The following is an 18,973-nucleotide window of genomic DNA, read 5'->3' on the forward strand; positions in this document are numbered from 1 at the left end:
CCCTGTCATTGGTTTTTAATTTGGGAATTGAATRCAAATCCACAGCTGTCAATCCTGGCAAATGTTATTTCCTGCTGGATTAACAAGCAGTGCTTCTGTTGAGGGGAGGGGGTGAATCACAGGAGCTGTCTTTTACAACTCATTGAAACCAGATTAAGGGTTTGTTCTACTGAAAGAAAAAGTGTCTTCTAGATTTATGAGCAAAAGCTGTCTATAGAATTTCATAGGTTGGGTGACATTGACAGGCTGTAGCATGCAGATATATACATATGTATATGTACATATGTATGTGCATACAAATGCAAAATAGGAAAAGTAGAATACAATTTCTGTAGCTGTAGAAGGCTGTAACTTCAGTGTAAAAGTTTGACTCAATGATTTATATCTGCTTGAAACTCTATGTTTTGTTGTTGATAAATGTCTTTGTATGTTACAGGTGGTTGYTGATTCACTTGCCTTTTTTTTAAATTGCACTGACTTGTGAAGAGTGTATACAATTGGGGTTTTCTTTGTTGAAACTTTTGCAAAGGGCTCGTAATCCTCCATTGTCCATGTGGACACAGCTTTCTGCCCATGRAGATCCATGCTGAAGTCAGAAGGGCCTATATAGTATTTACATTCTTAAATTAATGTGAAAGGTTGAAGCCTCAAAGATGGTATTTTTACAGGGCTTTTTTAATTTGATTTCACATGCTCCATATTAGAATTTTATTCTAAATGTTATGGTGTTCCTATTAGGAGTGTCCCACTCTTCTTCCTCCAGCCAAGGACTGGCATATCTTTCTGATCCTTGAGGATTTGATGCAAAGACAGGAAGTAATTGGCTCCCTTATGGTCTGCTAAGGACATTTTTTCTGTAATGGCTGTATTACATGTAAGAATTTTTGGGCTTTTTCCAAGTGTAGCAGGTTTTTCCAAGTGGTTTGTGCTGCTGTTTCATGCTGTGACTGTCAATACAAAGCACAGRCATAAAGCATTGCATTAATGCGTATGCATGCCATTACAATTACAATGCATCCTGCACTTTTGTCTGCCATCCCAGCAATCTGTGTATTAGTTGCTCTGCATTATTTATTGATCCAGTGCCTCAGGTCAGAGTTTTGGGAGGCTCTCTCCAGACTGCTCCTCTTCCAAAGATCAGCTTCAGCTGGACTGGCACCAGTTGTGACAAATGTGCATTTGTGCTTTCTCTCAAATCTGATCATTCCAMGGCCTCTCTTAGAGGGATTTGGCATTCTGTCTGAAGTGTCTTATCTGTCTTTACCATGACCAACTTTTCCCTCATGTSTTGCCTAAATTTCCCTTTCTTTACTTCAAGACTGACACCACTCTGTCCCCAGTGGACATGAAGTATTTCTGCACTTTCCACCTATTTGTCAAAACATGTTGCCTTTATTTTTTTTTTTGCCTGGGAAAAACTATTTTAGTTGATTTAGTTCTTCTCTGTAGATCATGTTTTCTAGATATCTGATCATTCCTTCTGCTGTCCTCTGCCTTCTTTCCATCTGGTCTGCATATTTCTTAAAAGCTTAGTGCCCAAAGTGGAGCAGAGTACTTTTGTGGGGGCTTTCCTAGACTGAGTGGAAGCWTTATCTCCCTAGTCTTACAGATCTTTTTTTATACACTGTAGTTTGTTTTTTGCCTTTTTTTGCAGAGGCTTTACTGWTATCATTTATCTTCCACAATGCCTCCCCTATTTCAAAACKAGGAGTTGGATGATCCTTGTGGGTTCCTTCTAGCTCAGAATATTGTGGGATTCTGCTCTGTCATTCACCTCCTGTCTGTAYTTTGTGTCATCACAGCCTTTGATCTGAAAGCAAGGAGTTGTCTTGTGTTCCTAATGACACCCCTTTCTGGAATCATGGTCATGAGAAGGAAATTGCCTGCCTGCAACAAAAGCAGGAGTTGTGCTAGACCTGGCAGAAGGGCATGAAAAGCAGAAGATGCATCAAATGTAATGGGAGAAATGGTTTTGGCTTGGGAGGTCAGTACAGTTCTGTGCCTAATGGATTAAGATAGAGCATGGAGTCCATTTGGAGAATGGACTATGGGGGAAAATGGAATAGAAAAACCTTGAGTGGAAAAAGAGGAAGAAGAGATGAAGGAACAATGAAGAGAAGAATCATAGGCTGAGAACTAAATGGACCTGGGCAAAGTACATTCATTGTGAATTCTCTGTAAGGAAATTAGGAAAGTACTTAGTATTCAGCTTTGCTCTGTTCTCAAGCAGTGGGAACTTTATAGATTAATCTGGAGATAGTAGGGGTTTTCCTCATCCATTATCAGGGCCTGTAGCAGTGGTTTTGTGGAATTTTTTGTAGTGTTTCTCAGCTAACTGGGAAAATGTCGCTGCAGTACTGCCGCAGGTAATTCACACACATGCAAATAACMCACTGAACCCCATCATCAAGCTCTGTCAAAGCTCCAGTGACTTAATACTCGTCACATAGAGTCAGGCACTGAATTAAGCAGATCTCAGACTTAATTACCTTGAATGATCCACAGAGTAGCTGYGGAGTCAGTGAGGAATCAGGAAAGAAGCCAGAAGTTGGGGAATTTACACCAGTTTAGTGAGAGTCTTTAAACAAATTGTTTCAGCACAGGAGGACAGTATGGTGTGGGTGAATGAAGGAGGCTGGATTGGGGGCAGACAACGAGAAACACAAACATATTCAGAGGGATTTGACTGGAGRAGGACAGAGGAATCACACTTTGAAAATCAGAAATACCTCTTTCTATTATAGAGAAATGCCAGACAGGAGATGAATTTAAATGCAGATGGTTCATGTTGCTGTGTAGACAGAGGARGGATCATTCTGAAAACAATCTGTATTGTTTGCAACCTGTGTGGTGAGTTTCTTCTCATCATTGCTACACAAATTTCTATATTTGTGCTTGMCATTCAGTAACTTCATTTTTGTACTCAAAAAAGTTTGGTTTAAATTCTGGCAGCAGYTGACTCACTTTTGGAGGCTTCCAGAAAGTTTTTGTGGCTACTGGTGTCTTGAGTTCTCAACTCTATGTATGGCATCAGTCAAAAACAGCATAGATGGTAGATGTGAGGGGTGTAAAGGAACCAGTTTGCTCAGTAATAAAATAACAAAATTAAGCTACTCCTATAGTAGTATAATTATAAACTGAGGGTTCATGAAGTTTTAAGGTTGCCAGTTAAATTGTTTGTTTTCCAAAGCAGTAAAAGAAATCTGGCAGCATCCCTTAATGTTTGGGATTTCTTTCACAAATGCAAAGTTTTTAAAGTGAATGACTTACATTGCACTTACTCGTATATCAGATATAACAAACTTTTTGCCTGTCATGGTATCGCAGCAGTTTTCAGATTGAATCCCATGTGCTGAAATTCAGCTGTGAGTTAGTTTCTTACACTGAAGTACTTCCAGCTATCTTCCATGTTCCCTTACAAGACAGGGGCAGRGGAATATGCTGTTGTTAAAGATACTATTATTGCTATTGCAAAGTATTTTCTTCTAGTTCTTGAAAATGTTGGTTTTCTTGAACAATATCTATACAATTATTGGACTTCAGTAATACTTCAGAACATTAGGATAGAGTTGAACCAGAGCTTCTGGTTCAACTTCCTTTTCCCTTCATTACATCTTTATTCTCTCCCAGAGGCTGTAAAAAACTCTTGGCTCTGACCCCAATACAACAGGAGCTGTAGATTCTCAGCCCTGCTGCAAAGAAATCAGATGAATTAGTTYAAAGGCCTGACTGTATTAAAATAGGTGCTTACTTTAATCTTCCTGCATTTGGATTTTTTTTTTTTCCCAAAGTGTACAAGAAGAGCATTCAGAGAATTAATATTGGCTGTTCCAATTACTGTGCCATGGCTTTTAGCCTCTGTGCAATGAGGTAAAAATGGTTTGTATTCACAGGTTTTTATGTAGAAGGAATAATAGCCCTGAAATTGTTGGWCTGCATTATAATTAGAAAGATCACCTGCTTGTACACCTGTTGGGTGATGGCATAATGTAATATAATTTTATGTTAATTACTTCAGTGCTTTTTTCCCTGCACCTGCTGCTTATAATGTCAGAACTGTACAAAGGTCCTAAGAAGTGACAATAGGAGCTGCATGTCACTGATCATCAGTTTACATGTTGCATTCCTAACTGGATCTTGATTTGAGCATAAATAACAGAGATTTGTGTCACATTTATTTGTAAACATGAATTATGTATTCACTGTATACCCAAATTCTGCATCCAGATGGCCATGTCTTGTACAAGGATATATTGCTTTCAGGAATTTGCACATTAACTATGTAAGATTAAAACAAAAAAAAAGATATGTTTCTGTGTTGATAGAAATGTTGATTGTTTATAAATTTTGTGTTTTGTTAATATTAACACATTATGAGAAATTTAGCTTTTAATTGTTGTCTATCAGAAATCTGAACTAAAGTCTTCACAAGGGTAAGTCAATTTATATGCTCCCCATGCTGCAGCAGAGCAGTAGAGTATAAAATATTGTTTTTTTTCTCATACATGCTTGTTTCTTCAAATTAAAAATGTAATATTTATGAACGTAATACTGATGAATGAGATAATTAGTTGGCATAGGCAAGCATCCAGACATGAGAAAAAGGCAAAGCTAATCTGAGATACAAGCTTTGAATTTTGACCCTGATTACCAATATGCATGTGTGTGGACATGCATATGTGTGTGCACACTCAGCTTGAGGAATAAACTCATTGAGTGCTGACAAACTCAATCTCTCTTGTGGCTTCAGATGCTACTAAACCTTTTTCTTAAGAAATAAGGTATTGTTTCCCACTTCTGATAGAAGATGTATGTACTGTATCTTTATTCTTGGGAACTTTGCTAGGACCAGTGAAAAGTCCCATTTTGTGAGCTCAGTTTTATGTGCTGTGTATTTCCTCGTGCATTTGATAAAGGGGAAGAGTCAAACAAAGGCTTTGTGGTAGCTGCTATTGCTGTGTTTCAGAAACAGATTGGAGTGACAATCTGTCTCCTGTGTTTCCCCTGGTCTGAGAAGGAAGTAGATGGAAATTCTGTAAATAAAAACTCGTGCTGCCGGCCAGTCCCACCCTTGGGTGAGGAGTAAGAAGAGCTGCATAGTCGTTCTACTGAAACTTCTTCTCTGGTGTGGTGTTGCCTAAAAGTGTGCTGCCCAGAGCTTTAAAAACCATAGCATGACTTAATCTCACTGCTTGAGTGTTTTATTAAAAATGAAAGATGGGAAGGCAGCATAAAATCTTGTTTTGATGCTTTAAACTTATATATAAGTTACTATTGTGATGAAAACCATATGACTTTGGTATCCTTACTTTGACATGCTTACATTCCTAGACTTGCTGTTGTCAAAGGTAATGGMGGTTTCTAACTCTTTGAGGCAATGCAGAAAGTTTCGTGCTAATAGAGTTCTGGGGTTTAAAATCTCTGTTGAAATTACAGGGCTTGTGAGCTTAAGCCCTAACAACTTGACAAGGAGTTATTTGTCAGCCATGTAGCTGTTAATTGGAACGACCACAAACTCCTGGGAGGAAACTGATCCTCACGATAAAGAGCCAAGCTGTGTTTGTGTGGATCACCTGCACTTGTCCCACAGTGGCAAAATAAGTCAAGCACCATGCAGACACATCAGAGTTYATCTGGAACAGTCAGCTGGGTTGAGCCAGGTTTAGCAGGTCTGGGTTGGTGTGAGCCATGATGTGCTGGGTTTGGGCAGCGCAGTGCGAAACCCTGGACTGACACCAAGGCCTCGAGTCTCGTGCTGAGTTCAGAGCCTCCCCCCAGCTCAGCCTCTCCTGTCCAGGAAAGCACCTTTATCAGCAAAGTGGCTTTCCCAGGGTGAAACTCATCACTTGCAGTTCGGGTGTGCTGACCCCTGTGATTTCCACAGATGCAGGGCTAATGAATGTGGCTGTAATCTGTTAATAGGTGACTCATTTCAGACCATGGCAAAAGGGTTTTATTTGTAGTGGGAAAAGTGTATGTCGCAGATGTGGGATAGAGGAAGATGGAAGCAGAAAGAAGGGTGTAAGTATGATCAAAGGCACATCAAAAATTCCTTAAACAYCATACTCAGAAAGTGCAGGTAGTCGTGCAAAAGCAGAGGAAATTCCTAGTGACAGATAAACCTGAAAGCACACCGCAAATATAATAGTTCCTGTAGCCTCTTCACCAGTTAGACCCAYTTTGTCCCTCTGCTCTCTTCCACCTCTGCTCCAGTACCAAAATCACTGAAATGTACAATGTTTTTCAAAGGTGTATGGGAAAACACTTTATTAATTCAACCACAGTAGCCTCAAAGCAACAAACCTAACTTTTGATTTTTATAAAAGCCAGAGGTACTAAGACAGGCAAAATGTGAATAGCATTGATTTTTGTGCAATTTTCTAAGGACAAGCAGGATACATTAGCAGTCTGGAAATGTAGTGGAAGACAGCAGTAAGCAATACTGGAGAATATTTAATTTAGTAAAGGGCATTCCATGTGGATCTATGCAAAAAATGATCAATTGGCAGTGAAAGCCAGAGCWGTTAGAGAATGAATATCAAATGAAAAAAGGTGAGATATTTGCCTCTTTTATGAATTCAAGTTTATTTCCATATCTTTCAAATTCTTTCTGAAACCATTAAAAAGGTCTTTTAGATTCATAGACTAATGGCATTTATTGAGTTGGAAGGGACCTACATGGATCATCAGTACAGCCTCTGACCCTGCACAGGACACCCCAAGRGTCASACCATGTGCCACTGCCTAAATAATCTCCCCAGGCAGATTAGTTAGGCAAAAAATAAAAGCAGTGAAAATGTTTATAAATAATGTACTGCAACAGTGTGCAAAGTCACCATCTAAACAATGAAGGGATTCTAGGCAGACTTGGAAATACTAGATTTGCTGGTTTGGGAAGCAAAGAATAGAACAGAATGCCATGAGTATTAATACCAGCATTCTTTAGTTTTATTTATAGATCAATTAGAAGCTTTTATTGGTTTGTAATTAATGTCTTGTGGCAAAGTTGCACCAGAGAAGCATAATCTAGGTGATGAAGTAAGAGAGAATGATCATGTGGGTGTGTCCTCCTTTGAATATGTATCATTATATATATGTAATTTTTTATTGATTTCTGTGACAAATTATATGCCAGTAGGTGTGAAGAAATGCCGTAACTTCAGGCATCATAATAAAGGAAAGACATTGGTGTCCAGGGTTTTCATCTTTTCGAGTATATTCAGCKTGGTAGCTACTCTTGATGTATTTAATTCATAAGAAGAGAACATCATATGAGTAAATACAATGAAATAACACCATATGGAAATCACTCCCTGCTGTTTGAGCTGTGGTTGCCAGAACCTGAATCTTATTGTGTAGCACCTTGGAAAGTTGTTTTCCYTTACTCTAAAGAAAAGATGTGTGGAAAGTGAATTCCTGATATCCACAGCTGTAGCTATTTCAGAAGTAAATGGTCACAGGTGTTATAGAAGGAGATTATGCTGCAAATAATCAAGCCAGAATGTTCTCATAGAAGGACTTCTTCAATAAAGTTTCTGCTTTTGTATATAACCTTTGCATAATATCAAGTGGACATGGAAATACTCAGGTTTGAATCATTTTAATTCTCAGGTGGGGCACTGCAGATGAAGGTGTCAGAGTTGACACTCATCATAAATAACAGCACATTAAATATATTATACACAGCCCTGTGTTTTCCATGGAACCTGTGGTGACCAGCAAACTGCATTCTTTGTCTTGCAAATTTTACAGTTGGTTAAAATGTGTAYTAAAARCTCCAATCCTGCYACTGGAATAAAGTGWTGAGCACAGAATCAAAGAGGTCCARTATGAACCTTCAGAGTTCCTGAAAGTGCCAAAGATGTTTAAGTTTCTCCTCACAGATGTACAGGAATGATTGTGGTGGGGTGAAGCATCTTGTCCAAAGTCACAGAACTTATCAGAAGTGATTTTAGGAAAAGAATTCACTGTTTTACTCTCTACTCAGTAATTTTAAGAAGTGTATATTGATGTAAGAAACCAGCTTCAATAATCACTATTAGAAACAAACTTCAATAGTGACTTCTAATTCTTCAAACAAAATAATTGCCAGTGTTCTTAAAAAATTGCAAGACAAATGATTAATTCCTGCTATGGGGTGTGATGTGTGCTGGATTAACTGAAAGATTTAGTTGACTAATGTTTGGGTAAATCTGGATATACACTCTAAGATCATAACACTGCTACAAATCTGAGAATCCTCTGTATATGTAATGATATGGAAGCTAATTTTTCATCTTGCCCTAATGCCTCATTCATAGTTTCAGTGAACTTTGAATCCAGATTTAATGTGAAAAGTCACTTGTAATCATGTGAAATGAAGAAATTGCGATTACAATGTGAATATTTTCTTGGAAGGACTAAATGAGTGGATTATGTACTTATCCCTTATTTAATAATGCCTAAATTAAATAGTCCTAAGGAAATAGAGGATTAACAAATAAGAAGTATAATACACAGCAAGCGGTCTAGCTGAAGAAAGACTACATAATCTAAAATATCCTCAACTAAATCCACTGAAGCAAATTCAGCAGGGAGACTGAATTACTTTGGACATGTGCGTGCTTACAGTGGTCCATTTGGGTCAAGGCTAAAGTTCAGGAAGGATAGAGAGCRAGTCTCAGACTGCCTTTCTCTTCTTGTACCTATCCAGTCCATGAGTGGAGGGCTCCAGCTGTGAATGGACATAATCCTCTTAAGAGTAAAAAATCTAAATATTTGTGTAAAAACAAGCAAACAAATGTGGCACGATAGCATTCAGATACAGTGGGGAGATTCTTCCTGTTGTTTGTGCATCTCTGTGAGTCATCCTGCAGTTCCCCTCTCCCTGGGGTCATCTGAAAGAACTTCTCTTGACTTCAGGGTATTCACAGATTTTTAAAAGAAATTTTCTCCCAAACTCACATTTTTCCAAAGTTGTAGAATATATTTGAAGATGGATCTATTTCTTATGAAWCTATATTCAAAATTTGTTGGTATTTCTGGATGGAAGTTGCAATCAATTTCTGTCGCAATAATTCTGTCTCAATCAATTTCAGTCTCACACAYTGAGGACCCAGGTTTCCATTCCGAGTTCCTTGCTGCCTTCTTTCTATCTAAAACAGTTTCCTCTCTTTTTTCCAGGTCTGGAGTTGGTGTGACAGGTTCTAGGCAGACATTGTTTTATGCAGAAGTAAACGACCAAATGAGAGCAAGTGGAGGAGGTGGCCAGCCCGAAGAAGGAGAGCTGATTGAAGTTGTGGAAATCCCTTTAGAAGAATCCATGAAATTTGCTTATGATGAGACTTTCCCAAAGACAATGGGTGTCATCTTCAGCTTCATGTGGTTCCACAATAACATAGCACCTAAACTACCAAAAAAGTAAAGCATGATTTTAAGGAACTATTTCCTGCTGGTTCTCTGGATTCAGAAAGCTGCAAATCTGCCTGCCTCAATCAACTCAACTTCTCACAAAGCAAATCTCTCTTTAAATAAATTTGGAAGTGAAATGTGAATTAAAMTCTTTACACAATTTCCATTAGCAGCAAAACACTTACTGGCATCACTGGGGCCCGGATTTGACTTTGAGAGGCAAATGTTGATTTTTGTGCAAAGATTAAGTGAATGTGTCCAGTTCTCCTTTTCCACAGCACTGATTAGAAGAGCTGCCCAGGCCYTYRGTRCAGCTGCCTCCCAAGCCTCTCACCRTGGTCTGTACATACTGGCAGCTGTGYGTTCATTGTCATTTTTGATATTTTTTGCTAGAAARCAGCAAACCTCAGTAGTCACAGGTACTTCACAATGTTCTGAGTTCAGCACAGCCTTCAGGGAGCATTCCCTGTGGTGTGTGGCYCCTGTGCAGAGGAGGCGTTTGCATTTCTGAACATGCAAACCTTTATTTCATAAGCAAACAGGTCTGTAAATCCTTCTGCTAACGTGTCGTTTGGACAATGGAGCAGCTGGAAGATTATGTGCTTCTGTTTGTTCCCATTACAATGCTGGGCAGCAGTGATGGTGATGGAGGGGTGAAGGATGGGGGCTTCTGCTGGAACACATGCTTCTTTGTTTGCTTTATGGGCAATACTTGATAAATTAGATCAAACTTTGTCCTCTAGAGCGGGACCAGAGAGGCCGAATTCTTTCAATTTGGCTATGAGGTGACTGAACACAAGTGATTTCTCTGAGGTTTTCTGTGGTCTCAGTTTCCTTATCATGCAAATGGGAGGAATGGGACTTACCCCTCAGATAATACTTCTTGGAATCTGATTGGAAGTGTTTTATTGTGATTTTATCATGATTTGTGCAGTTTACATGAAAGCCTGTGCAACCTGCACAGATGTAATGAGCAACACAATTTGATTTAATAAAGTGGTCTGATTAGAACGTATAGTACTTGTTCTATCRGTGTAGTTTGGATGTGGACAGTTTGTCATGTGAAACTGTTAAGAGCATGAATGAAAGGGAATCAAGTCTGGCAATTTAATTATGCACTGKTTTATGTTATTCCCTGACTTAATCAACATGCCCACATTATATGTGCCTCCAGGAGCACTGAGGTGCTAAGTGTGTTTAGAAGAGGACTGCAAATATACAAACTTGAACTTAACAGCTGGAATAAATGCAGCAGAGGTGTCTGATGGCTGATTTTAAATCTCTAAAATATATCTAAAAGTCTAGAGATCTATAAATCTCTAAAGTATATCTAAATAGGTGTATAAATAATTAAGTTTTTTTWAAAAAAAGGCTTTTAGAATTGCTGCTTGCTGGTTCTCCTACTGATAGGGAGRAAAGGTCCTTGGAAAGCCATTGAAGAAGGTGCAGCCTCTGTCTGTGCAGTCAGACTTCTGTGAAACACAGCTGTGTTGAGCTGGGCCTGGTCTGTGGTGATCAAGGGCTGAGTTATTGTGAGAAGCAAATAAATTCTGTCTGTCTGGTGTGTTTACATTGGAAGGTGTTTTAAGGTGGGGTCTCCAYTGCTCTGTCTAGTACAGTGTGTCCTGATTGCTGCTGAGGCCTTTATGAACTACTACAGTCCACAGAATAAATAATGCCTTTTTATTCCAGGCTGTAGTTACCTAAGTTTCTATTTGATTCCATCAAAATTACRGTCACACAGCAGCTTGTTGTCTGGTTAGTGTCAAGCAATAAATGTGTGTATATACATGTCAAAAGCCTTTTCTCTGTATAATGCAGTAATTGGGAAAAATAAAATATTTTGCCCCCTCCGAGGTGCTGTGGCTGTGCCTCTAATGTACCAAACCTCCCCAAGAGCAGCGCCAGGTTGTYCCCCATCACTCACCAGGGTGGGGGGCTTGCCAAAGGTGTCTGCTGGGGCCATGCAGGGTGACACCGAGGAGCCACTGCCACCAGGGCAGCAGCAGAGGCTTCCCAGGTGAGRGGTGAGAGCTGGAGGCCATGGTGTGGGGGACACGTGGTGGCATGGAGGGTGTGGGGAGGGAAGTCACAGGGATGGCAGAGTGACATCAGTGCTCTGCTTGCTCCAAGGTGACCTCACCAACGCTGCCTGCAGGCTTCAGAGGAGTTTGTAGGCAGCTGATACTCGTGGGTAATGGTGATGGAGGGCAGTGGCATGAGCTGGGCAGTCCCTCAGCATTTCTCCATGATCTACAAGGCCAGACAAGAGGCGCTGTCCCCAGCTCCCAGTCTGCTCCTCCCCAGGGGCACAAAACCTACAAAATCCTGGGGGACTGCAGGGGCTCTGAAGCCTTTACACCCCAAGGGATGCTGGACTCCATCCCTGTGCTCTGCCTCACCATCCCCACAGTGTACAATTCTCAAACACCTAAACAGTCACAGGATTACTTTAATTTTCTTCCACAATTTGGGATTTTCCACAGAAACAGCAGTATAGGGAAAACTGTGCATTAAGCCATGAGTTATCTGGTGTTTGACTGCAATATTAAACATAAATATGTCTTCAACCTTTTACTTTTTCCATGTTAATTTTGGTGGGAGATTTTACAAGCAATTACAAAGGTTTGAAGATGTGGGACAAAGGGCTTGAACTTCCTGTGGGTTTGTTTTGTTTTTTTTCAAAACAGTAGATGATTCATATTTATAAAAATATAACCAGAAAAATTCAGATGTCACTTCTCTCATCAGGGATCATTTCAAAGATCRTAATTAGAGCAAATCCAATATACATCGGCCAAGCCGGGCAGGAAAGAAGTTCTTCTAATGGAATCTTGCAATCACATCTACGTTTTAGATGCATCCTTTGGACGTGCCACCACACATACATCCAGGGAGGGTGGACAGTTAGCAYAAAGCAGGGTCCCCATTTGCTGCTAATGAATCCTGGCTCCAGCCTGCAGAGCTCTGATCTGATCTCATCCCACCATCCCCATGAGATCAGCATCTTTTATTGAGAACAATTTTGTGGTCCACATTTATAACACAAGTCTTAGAATCTCTGTCGTCGTTRCGATGTGACTTTGAGATGTGGAAATAATCTAATGAACCTGAAGTTATGACTCAGACCTCTAATGAAGCCTGGAATGATAAAACCTTCAATGCCGTGTTGCTGTCGGGCTCACTATTAAGTGGCAGAAGAAAAGGCACCAGCACCTTGCAAGTCCATGGACCTCCTCTGTTTCTGCTCTTTGTGCCTGAGCTGCTCCCGGCTCTCAGGGGCGGTGATATGATTAAAACATCGCCTCCGGAAGGCTGTCGCTGTAAATAAGGAGCTGAATTACCGCATGGGGTCGGTGGGGTGCGGGACTCCCGGGCGCGGGATGCGCTCCCCGGCCGCTCGCCTTTCCCCTCCCTCATTTCCATCCCTCGCCGCCAGCCATAAAAGCGGCGTTCCCGGCTCCCCGCAGGGCCAGGGCCGGGGCCAGGCCAAGGGCAAGCGAGATAATTGCTCCTGAAATACACGTGCCGACCGCGCAGGGCGACCCGCTGGACAAATAGGATTTTTGCTAAATTAGGACAATTGCCGGGCGCGCTCCATCCCCTCGCCGGGGCTCTATACATAGATGAAAGGCACACCCAGTTGTGCAATCTGTTGCAATGGCACACCTGGTGCTGTCTGCAAGTCTATTCACAACCGTCAGCAGGTGCGACGTGGCCTTTGTGGCCATAAAAGTCTGTCTGGGCCGCCCCTGCTGCGCTCCCCGCGCTCTGGCAGGGGAGGCTGTCACAGATTAATGCTCTTGTTTGAAGCTGTTGGGAGCCACCGCCTGAAGCTTGTAGAGGCTTCAGGGGGATCAGAGCAAGGCTGTGCACACAGGGTGGATTTTCAGCTTCTGTCTTGGTGGCTGTGCCGGGCTGGAGGTAACAGCCAGGGCAGTGCTGCTGCCTGAGCAACCTGGTCAGAGGGGAGGTGTCCCTGCCCATGGCAGGGAGGGGGTTATAATCAGATAATCTTTAAGGTCTCTTCCAACACAGTGATCCTCTGATAGAGCAGGTTCCCATTTCTGCAGCCCCAGGGATGCTGCCCATGGCATCAGATACCAATGATTTGCAATCGAGCCCCTGTTTGGGCACAGCCTCTCCAAAAAGAGTTTTGCTTGCTCTGCTTTGGGATGATACATCTCACACAGCACACACTCAGGTGGAGTTCCGAGACCCCAGCCCCAACCCAGACTTTAATTTAAGGAAGGACGCCATGGACTTTGAAGTAGGTTTTCAGCAGGAGTTTTCATTCCCACTGGATCATGCAGGATTTTGCATGATTCGAACAAAAAAATGGATGCTCAAATCCCACCCTGCTGCAAAAGGTACTTCTCAAATTGTCTAATCCTTCAGAGCCACTCTCACTTTTTAATTGGCAATGCATTTTTACAAGGACTTAAATGCTCTCGAGATGAATCATGAGGGAAGAGCAGAATTCATAGCAGCTAAATGGCCCAGATTTGTGGCGCTCGGAGCTCTCTGGCCTGCCTCAGGACTGGCTTCAGTGCATTTCTCGTAATTGGAAATACAATCAGATACATATTAAACCCTGCCAGCCAAGCACAGTATTGCTCTGCTGCTGAAATGCTCAATATCCTGTGCTGGCTTCAGTCTCTAATAAAACATTCAAAAGCAGTGWCGCTCAGAGAAACCCCCTTTGGATGCTTGGTTACAAGGAAAATGGGCTGGGAATGGGCGATGTGGGAAATGTCTGCCAACCTCCATCATTAACAGCTGCCCTCATGCCCCAGCCTCGTTAACAGAAAAACCCCTGGGCTCCTCTTGTGCCCACCTGTGCATCAGTTCTCAGGGTTTGGGTTGATGGGTGGAGCATACAACAGGAGTATAAGCGTATTTGATTATTTTGTGAGAGGCAAATGTTGCAGTGTGGGGGAACCCCCTGGGGTTGAAGGCACACGTGTGAGAGAGTGACCCCTCCAAAGGATGCCATCCCAGTGCATGTCCATCACACTGAACACAGCCTGGTTTTACCCCATTCCCTGGAACTTGTGGAGAGAGGCTTGGGGGAAAAAAAAAAAAAAAAAAAAGGATCAGTTCATTATACCCCTGACAATAAGGCTAGGAGGACAACCTGGCTCCACCCTGCCTGTCCCCTCCAGCTGCTCCAGCTGCTCCCAGGAACCTGGGGATGGGGACAGGCTTTGGGACCGGTCATTAATCGTGTTTCCAGTGTGCCTGGCCAGGGAGGTGCTGGTGAATAAAAGGTGCCTCCATCTCCTGCCCGGCGTGTGGGTCCCTCTGGCAGCCCTGCCCTGCTTTGTGGGGAGAGGGTGTTGGGGTAACACTTGCTCACGCAGCAATGGCTAAAGTAACTGGTCAAGGCACAATCACGCTCTCGAGAGTGCTAGAAACAATTTAAGAAATGTTCTTGGGACGAGCGGCGGGCRCTGTGCAAACAGCTCCCCGGGGTTTGTGCGAGGGGCCCCGGCCGCCGGCCCGCCCGGCCCCGCAGGAATGCACTCGCACCGATAACCCGCACACTCCTGCTGTAACCTCCTTCCTTCGGTCCTTCAGGCTCCCCCTGCTCCCACCCTGGCGTTTGGAGGTCCTCCTTTTGCAATAAAATCAGGAAAACAAAACCAGAGGTATTGCAAGCCCATGCCACACTGTCTCCAGCAGCTGTTTTCCAGTCACTGTGAAAGCAAGGGAATTCATAAGGACTTCTGCAYTCCTCATGGGTCTCCCCAGAAACAGAACTTGAGTTTTGCTGCTCCACAGATTCCCAGTTTCAGCAGTGGAAGCTCACTRGCCTGGCTGGGTTTGCAGCACAGCTCGAGCACTGCTGACCGCAGAGCTGGTGCTGCWGCAGGGATGTGAAGGCTTGAGTTACAGCAATCCATCAGCTGCTGCTCCACTTGCCAGCCCCACTGCTCTCCTACTATCAATCATGTGGGAGCCCCAGGCCGGGTTTGCTCTCTCTGTGGCAGGCTAACAGGGTGTCAGCAGCACAGAGGAGCCCCAAGGCTGTGGGACCTGAATGCAGCCAGTGGAGCTGGGACCTTCCACATCCACAACAAATCTCCTTGGTGTTTGGGACTGGCATCAGGACCTGTCCCCTCTCTCCCTATCATGGTCAGCATCAGGGCAAAGCAGCCAAGATCACATTCAAGGTTTGTGCTTAGCCATGGAAGTGCTTCAGAAAACCTCATTTGCTGCAGTGAGCAACCTCTTATCTGATATTTATGCAGTATCTGTAAAGAGCGGGGAGACAGGTTTGCAACAGGCTGCCAGGWTAAAAAGGGAGCAGGGTTAGGCTGGTGCAGGGTGTGTGTGAAAATTGCGCAGCCTCAGGCTGGCCTCCAAAGCTGCCACAAYCCCTTACATCCCCAACCATCTGATTTTGTAAGGGTGGAGTCTGCCCCATCTGCAGCAGCAGCATCATCTGAGCAGATTTTGAGCTGCCCAGAGCTGGAGCAGGACATGGCCAAGCCAGGTACCAGCTTTGTACCCAATGTTCTCATCTGCTGCATCTTCCCACTCATGCTGCCAGCTTCATTTTCCAAATGGCTTTATTTTACCTCTAATGTCTTTGTTTGAGGTAATTTTTTTATTACGATTTTTTCTTTGTTTTGTTGCTCTTCCAGGCAACCTGATCGCAGCATCTCAGATGAGCACAGTCAAAATCACACCAATACATCAYCTTAATCAGATCTGATTGCAGGGGCTCTGGGGGAGCCAAGGCACTGAGTGAAGGCTAACAGGCTTATTGATCATAGCAGAGCGACAGCTCTCTCTCTCTAGCACAGGATTTAGCCCCTAGATGGACTCTAAAATTGTACATTTGTTTTCTTCACTGGCAAAAGCGATGCATAAATAAATATTCTGCTGTTAACGATACAGGTCTGTTCTGGGTTAATGAACAGGGAAACAATAAGACTGAAGAGAATATCTTGCCTTCTAAAGCCTCATGACTGATCTTAATGCCCTGTCCTTTTTCTATCAATCAAGGCTGATTGGCAAAGCTTTTTAATTCAAGTCTCTAAGCAGGATGATCAGCATTGACTTAGCTAGTGTTGATTTCCACTTGACCAGGGTGCTCTGGAGTAAGGTATCACCTTATAGTGCAAACCCTCTTACAAGGGATAAAGAAACTGAGACCTCCTCCATGCTCCTCCTTAAGGATCCTCCTGAGCAGCTCTTGGTGTGGGTCAGGGAATGAGGGTCCGGCAGGAGCTGGGCAGGCACCCAGTGAGGACTGTGGCTCGGAGGGCAGAGCACAGGGCAGCTCTGTGGCCCCAGCCTGTGGCTCTGTCTCGCAGCAGCCCAGCCCCGGCCCCCCCATCCCCAGCGCTGGTTCCAGGCACGGTGCGTGGCCTGGGACTGAGTCCCAGAGCTGCTGCAATATAAAACAAACCTGGCAGCGGGAGCCTGCAGCCTGTGGTACATCCCTCCTGGCTATTTTTAGCTGCTTTTCCAGAGAAACAAGGCTTATGCAACCCGGCTGCAAGTGCAGGGGCTCCAGCTACTGCTCACTGTGGCACTTCCATCTCTTGGATGGGGCAGCAGCTCCAGGATGAGTTTAACAAAGCTGCTAGAGATGGCAAGCCCATGGAGTTATCACACAAGCATCCTGAAGAGCTGGACCATCAGCTCTGCCACTCACAGGATGATGTATCTCTCCCAGTGTTTCTTCTGTCACTTGTACCTGAGCACCCACCCYGAGCTGCCCAGCAAGGAGAGAGGGGAGATGGAACCATGAATTGCAACCAGGCTGACATTAAACAAAATTACTCATTTTTATGGAGTGAGGTTGTTTGGTTATAAAACATCGTTCTGTAAGGTCCTGTTTCTGGGCAAGATGGGAGAGGGTCTGAGCTGAGAGTGGTGGTTTAGCATTGCAGGGCTTGTGCTCCCAGAGCTGGTTTTGCCTCATTGACTTCATAAAGCACATCCAGAACGTGCAGAGAGCACTGCGGAATTAACACCAGAGCATTTACACTTGATGCAAAAGAGAAGAACTTTTCTTTCCTCAAACACTGTATTTAGATCTTTTATGTGGAATATGAGTTTGGGTTGAATCTTCAAGAAAAGTAGAGGCTGCTCATCCCCTGGGAACAGGGGAGTCTGGAGCTAGGCAGAACCACTCCAAATGTTCCAGGGAGTTCAGGACCCACCTCCAGCCAACATTCCCATGGCATGAGGAAGCCTTGTGGGCTCAGGAAATGCCCATGAGGCTGTTGGGGCAGTAGTCTGATGCCTTGTGACATGCCCTACTGCTACAACCATCCTCCAGCTGCMAACATCCATCCTATTCATTGTTCAAGAGTTTTTGTCTGCAGGACAGAAMTCAAAGGCAGCTTGGATCATTTCACAGCCACTCTTGTTTTGCCAGCAAAGGAGCACTCACTCCACAGTGCAACTCCAGACTGAGACATAGRGCTGAGACAGGGGAGTTAACAGGAGCCATCTGTGCCTGTTAGGAGCTATTTCCTTCCTTTTAACCAGTTTTGGGCCAGCTGGGTCATTCTGAGGCACAAGGAAGAGTGCCTGCCCCTTTGTGTCACTTGGAGAATTCACATCCCATGCAGCAACATCCCATACTGAGCAGCTCAGTGGTATTCCAGGTCATTAAACAGATGCAGTGCTCAACTCTCCCACCAGCCATTTGTGGACAGATCATGGGTGCTCTAGACCTGACGAATTCTTCGAAAATTTCTGAAAAGTGAATGCCAAACAATAGAAATATGAGACAATTGTTCTAAACCTGTGTGTACACTGATATTCCTGTTAGGCTACAAAATATATTATTAAGCACAGGAATAGTGTTGCATTAATGCTATAAAAGCTATAAAACCRGCCTGAGTTTGAGTACTCAGAAAGCTGCTTATCTTTTCCTTTGGACTAAGAGGACTCAATGCCTTTCAGTTATTGAAAGGGCTGAATTATGTCTCAGTCTAAACTTGGAAGTCAGAGAAGCCACAGGCCCCTCCAAGACCTCTGAAGGAAGTAAAGCCCTTTAAACCCCAGCTCAGCTTTTCAGAAGGAGCATTGGACTCCAGGGGGGATCCCTTGTTTGCTTGCTTSTTTGTCTCCAACAAAGCTTATTCTCAAGCAATTTGCATCGATAGACTTTATGGGTTTGGGCTTTGCAGAGCTTCAAGGAAGATCCCAGCCCAAAGGACTGTGCCATCCCGGGTGATAACAGATGGATGTGCAGGGAGGGACTCAGTGCCAACCCCCCAACCCTTGGCACCCTCCCATCATCAGGCCACCAAACATCCTTTCAAAAGGGACATGGTTTTCACCTGAAAGTTTGGAGACTGAGAGGCTCAATCTCAAATCTAATGCAGCCCTGTAATCTTAGAGCTCCCTGCATCCAAGGCAATCCTTCCGCTGGCAAGCTGTGAAGGCTTTGTAAATCAAGAGTGTGTTTGTGGAACACCAGCCCTGARGAACAGCCAAGGTCCTGAAGGTTAAGGGATGATATGGAAATACAGCAGACCTCAAGGATACTGGATATATTTTCTATTTGTAGATTTATGTGCCTATCCTGGCATGTGTTTTTTGTCATGCATAC

The 18,973-nt window shown here is 43.5% G+C and overlaps 1 protein-coding gene across 1 annotated transcript in view; it reads left to right on the top strand.

The window, feature by feature from the left end:
* NUDT14 (nudix hydrolase 14) overlaps nucleotides 1–9,694 on the top strand; it is a 57,427-nt gene extending 47,733 nt beyond the window's left edge. The window contains exon 5 of the mRNA XM_057376597.1: nucleotides 9,163–9,694. Within this exon, the coding sequence (XP_057232580.1) occupies nucleotides 9,163–9,403 (241 nt within the window). The 3' untranslated portion in view covers nucleotides 9,404–9,694. The remainder of the gene's footprint in view (nucleotides 1–9,162) is intronic.
* The last annotated feature ends 9,279 nt before the right edge of the window (nucleotides 9,695–18,973 follow it).

The sequence above is a fragment of the Malurus melanocephalus genome, unplaced genomic scaffold (genome assembly GCF_030028575.1).
Source record: "Malurus melanocephalus ecotype Western Australia unplaced genomic scaffold, MMel_1.1 scaffold_283, whole genome shotgun sequence".
Classification (NCBI taxonomy): domain Eukaryota; kingdom Metazoa; phylum Chordata; class Aves; order Passeriformes; family Maluridae; genus Malurus; species Malurus melanocephalus.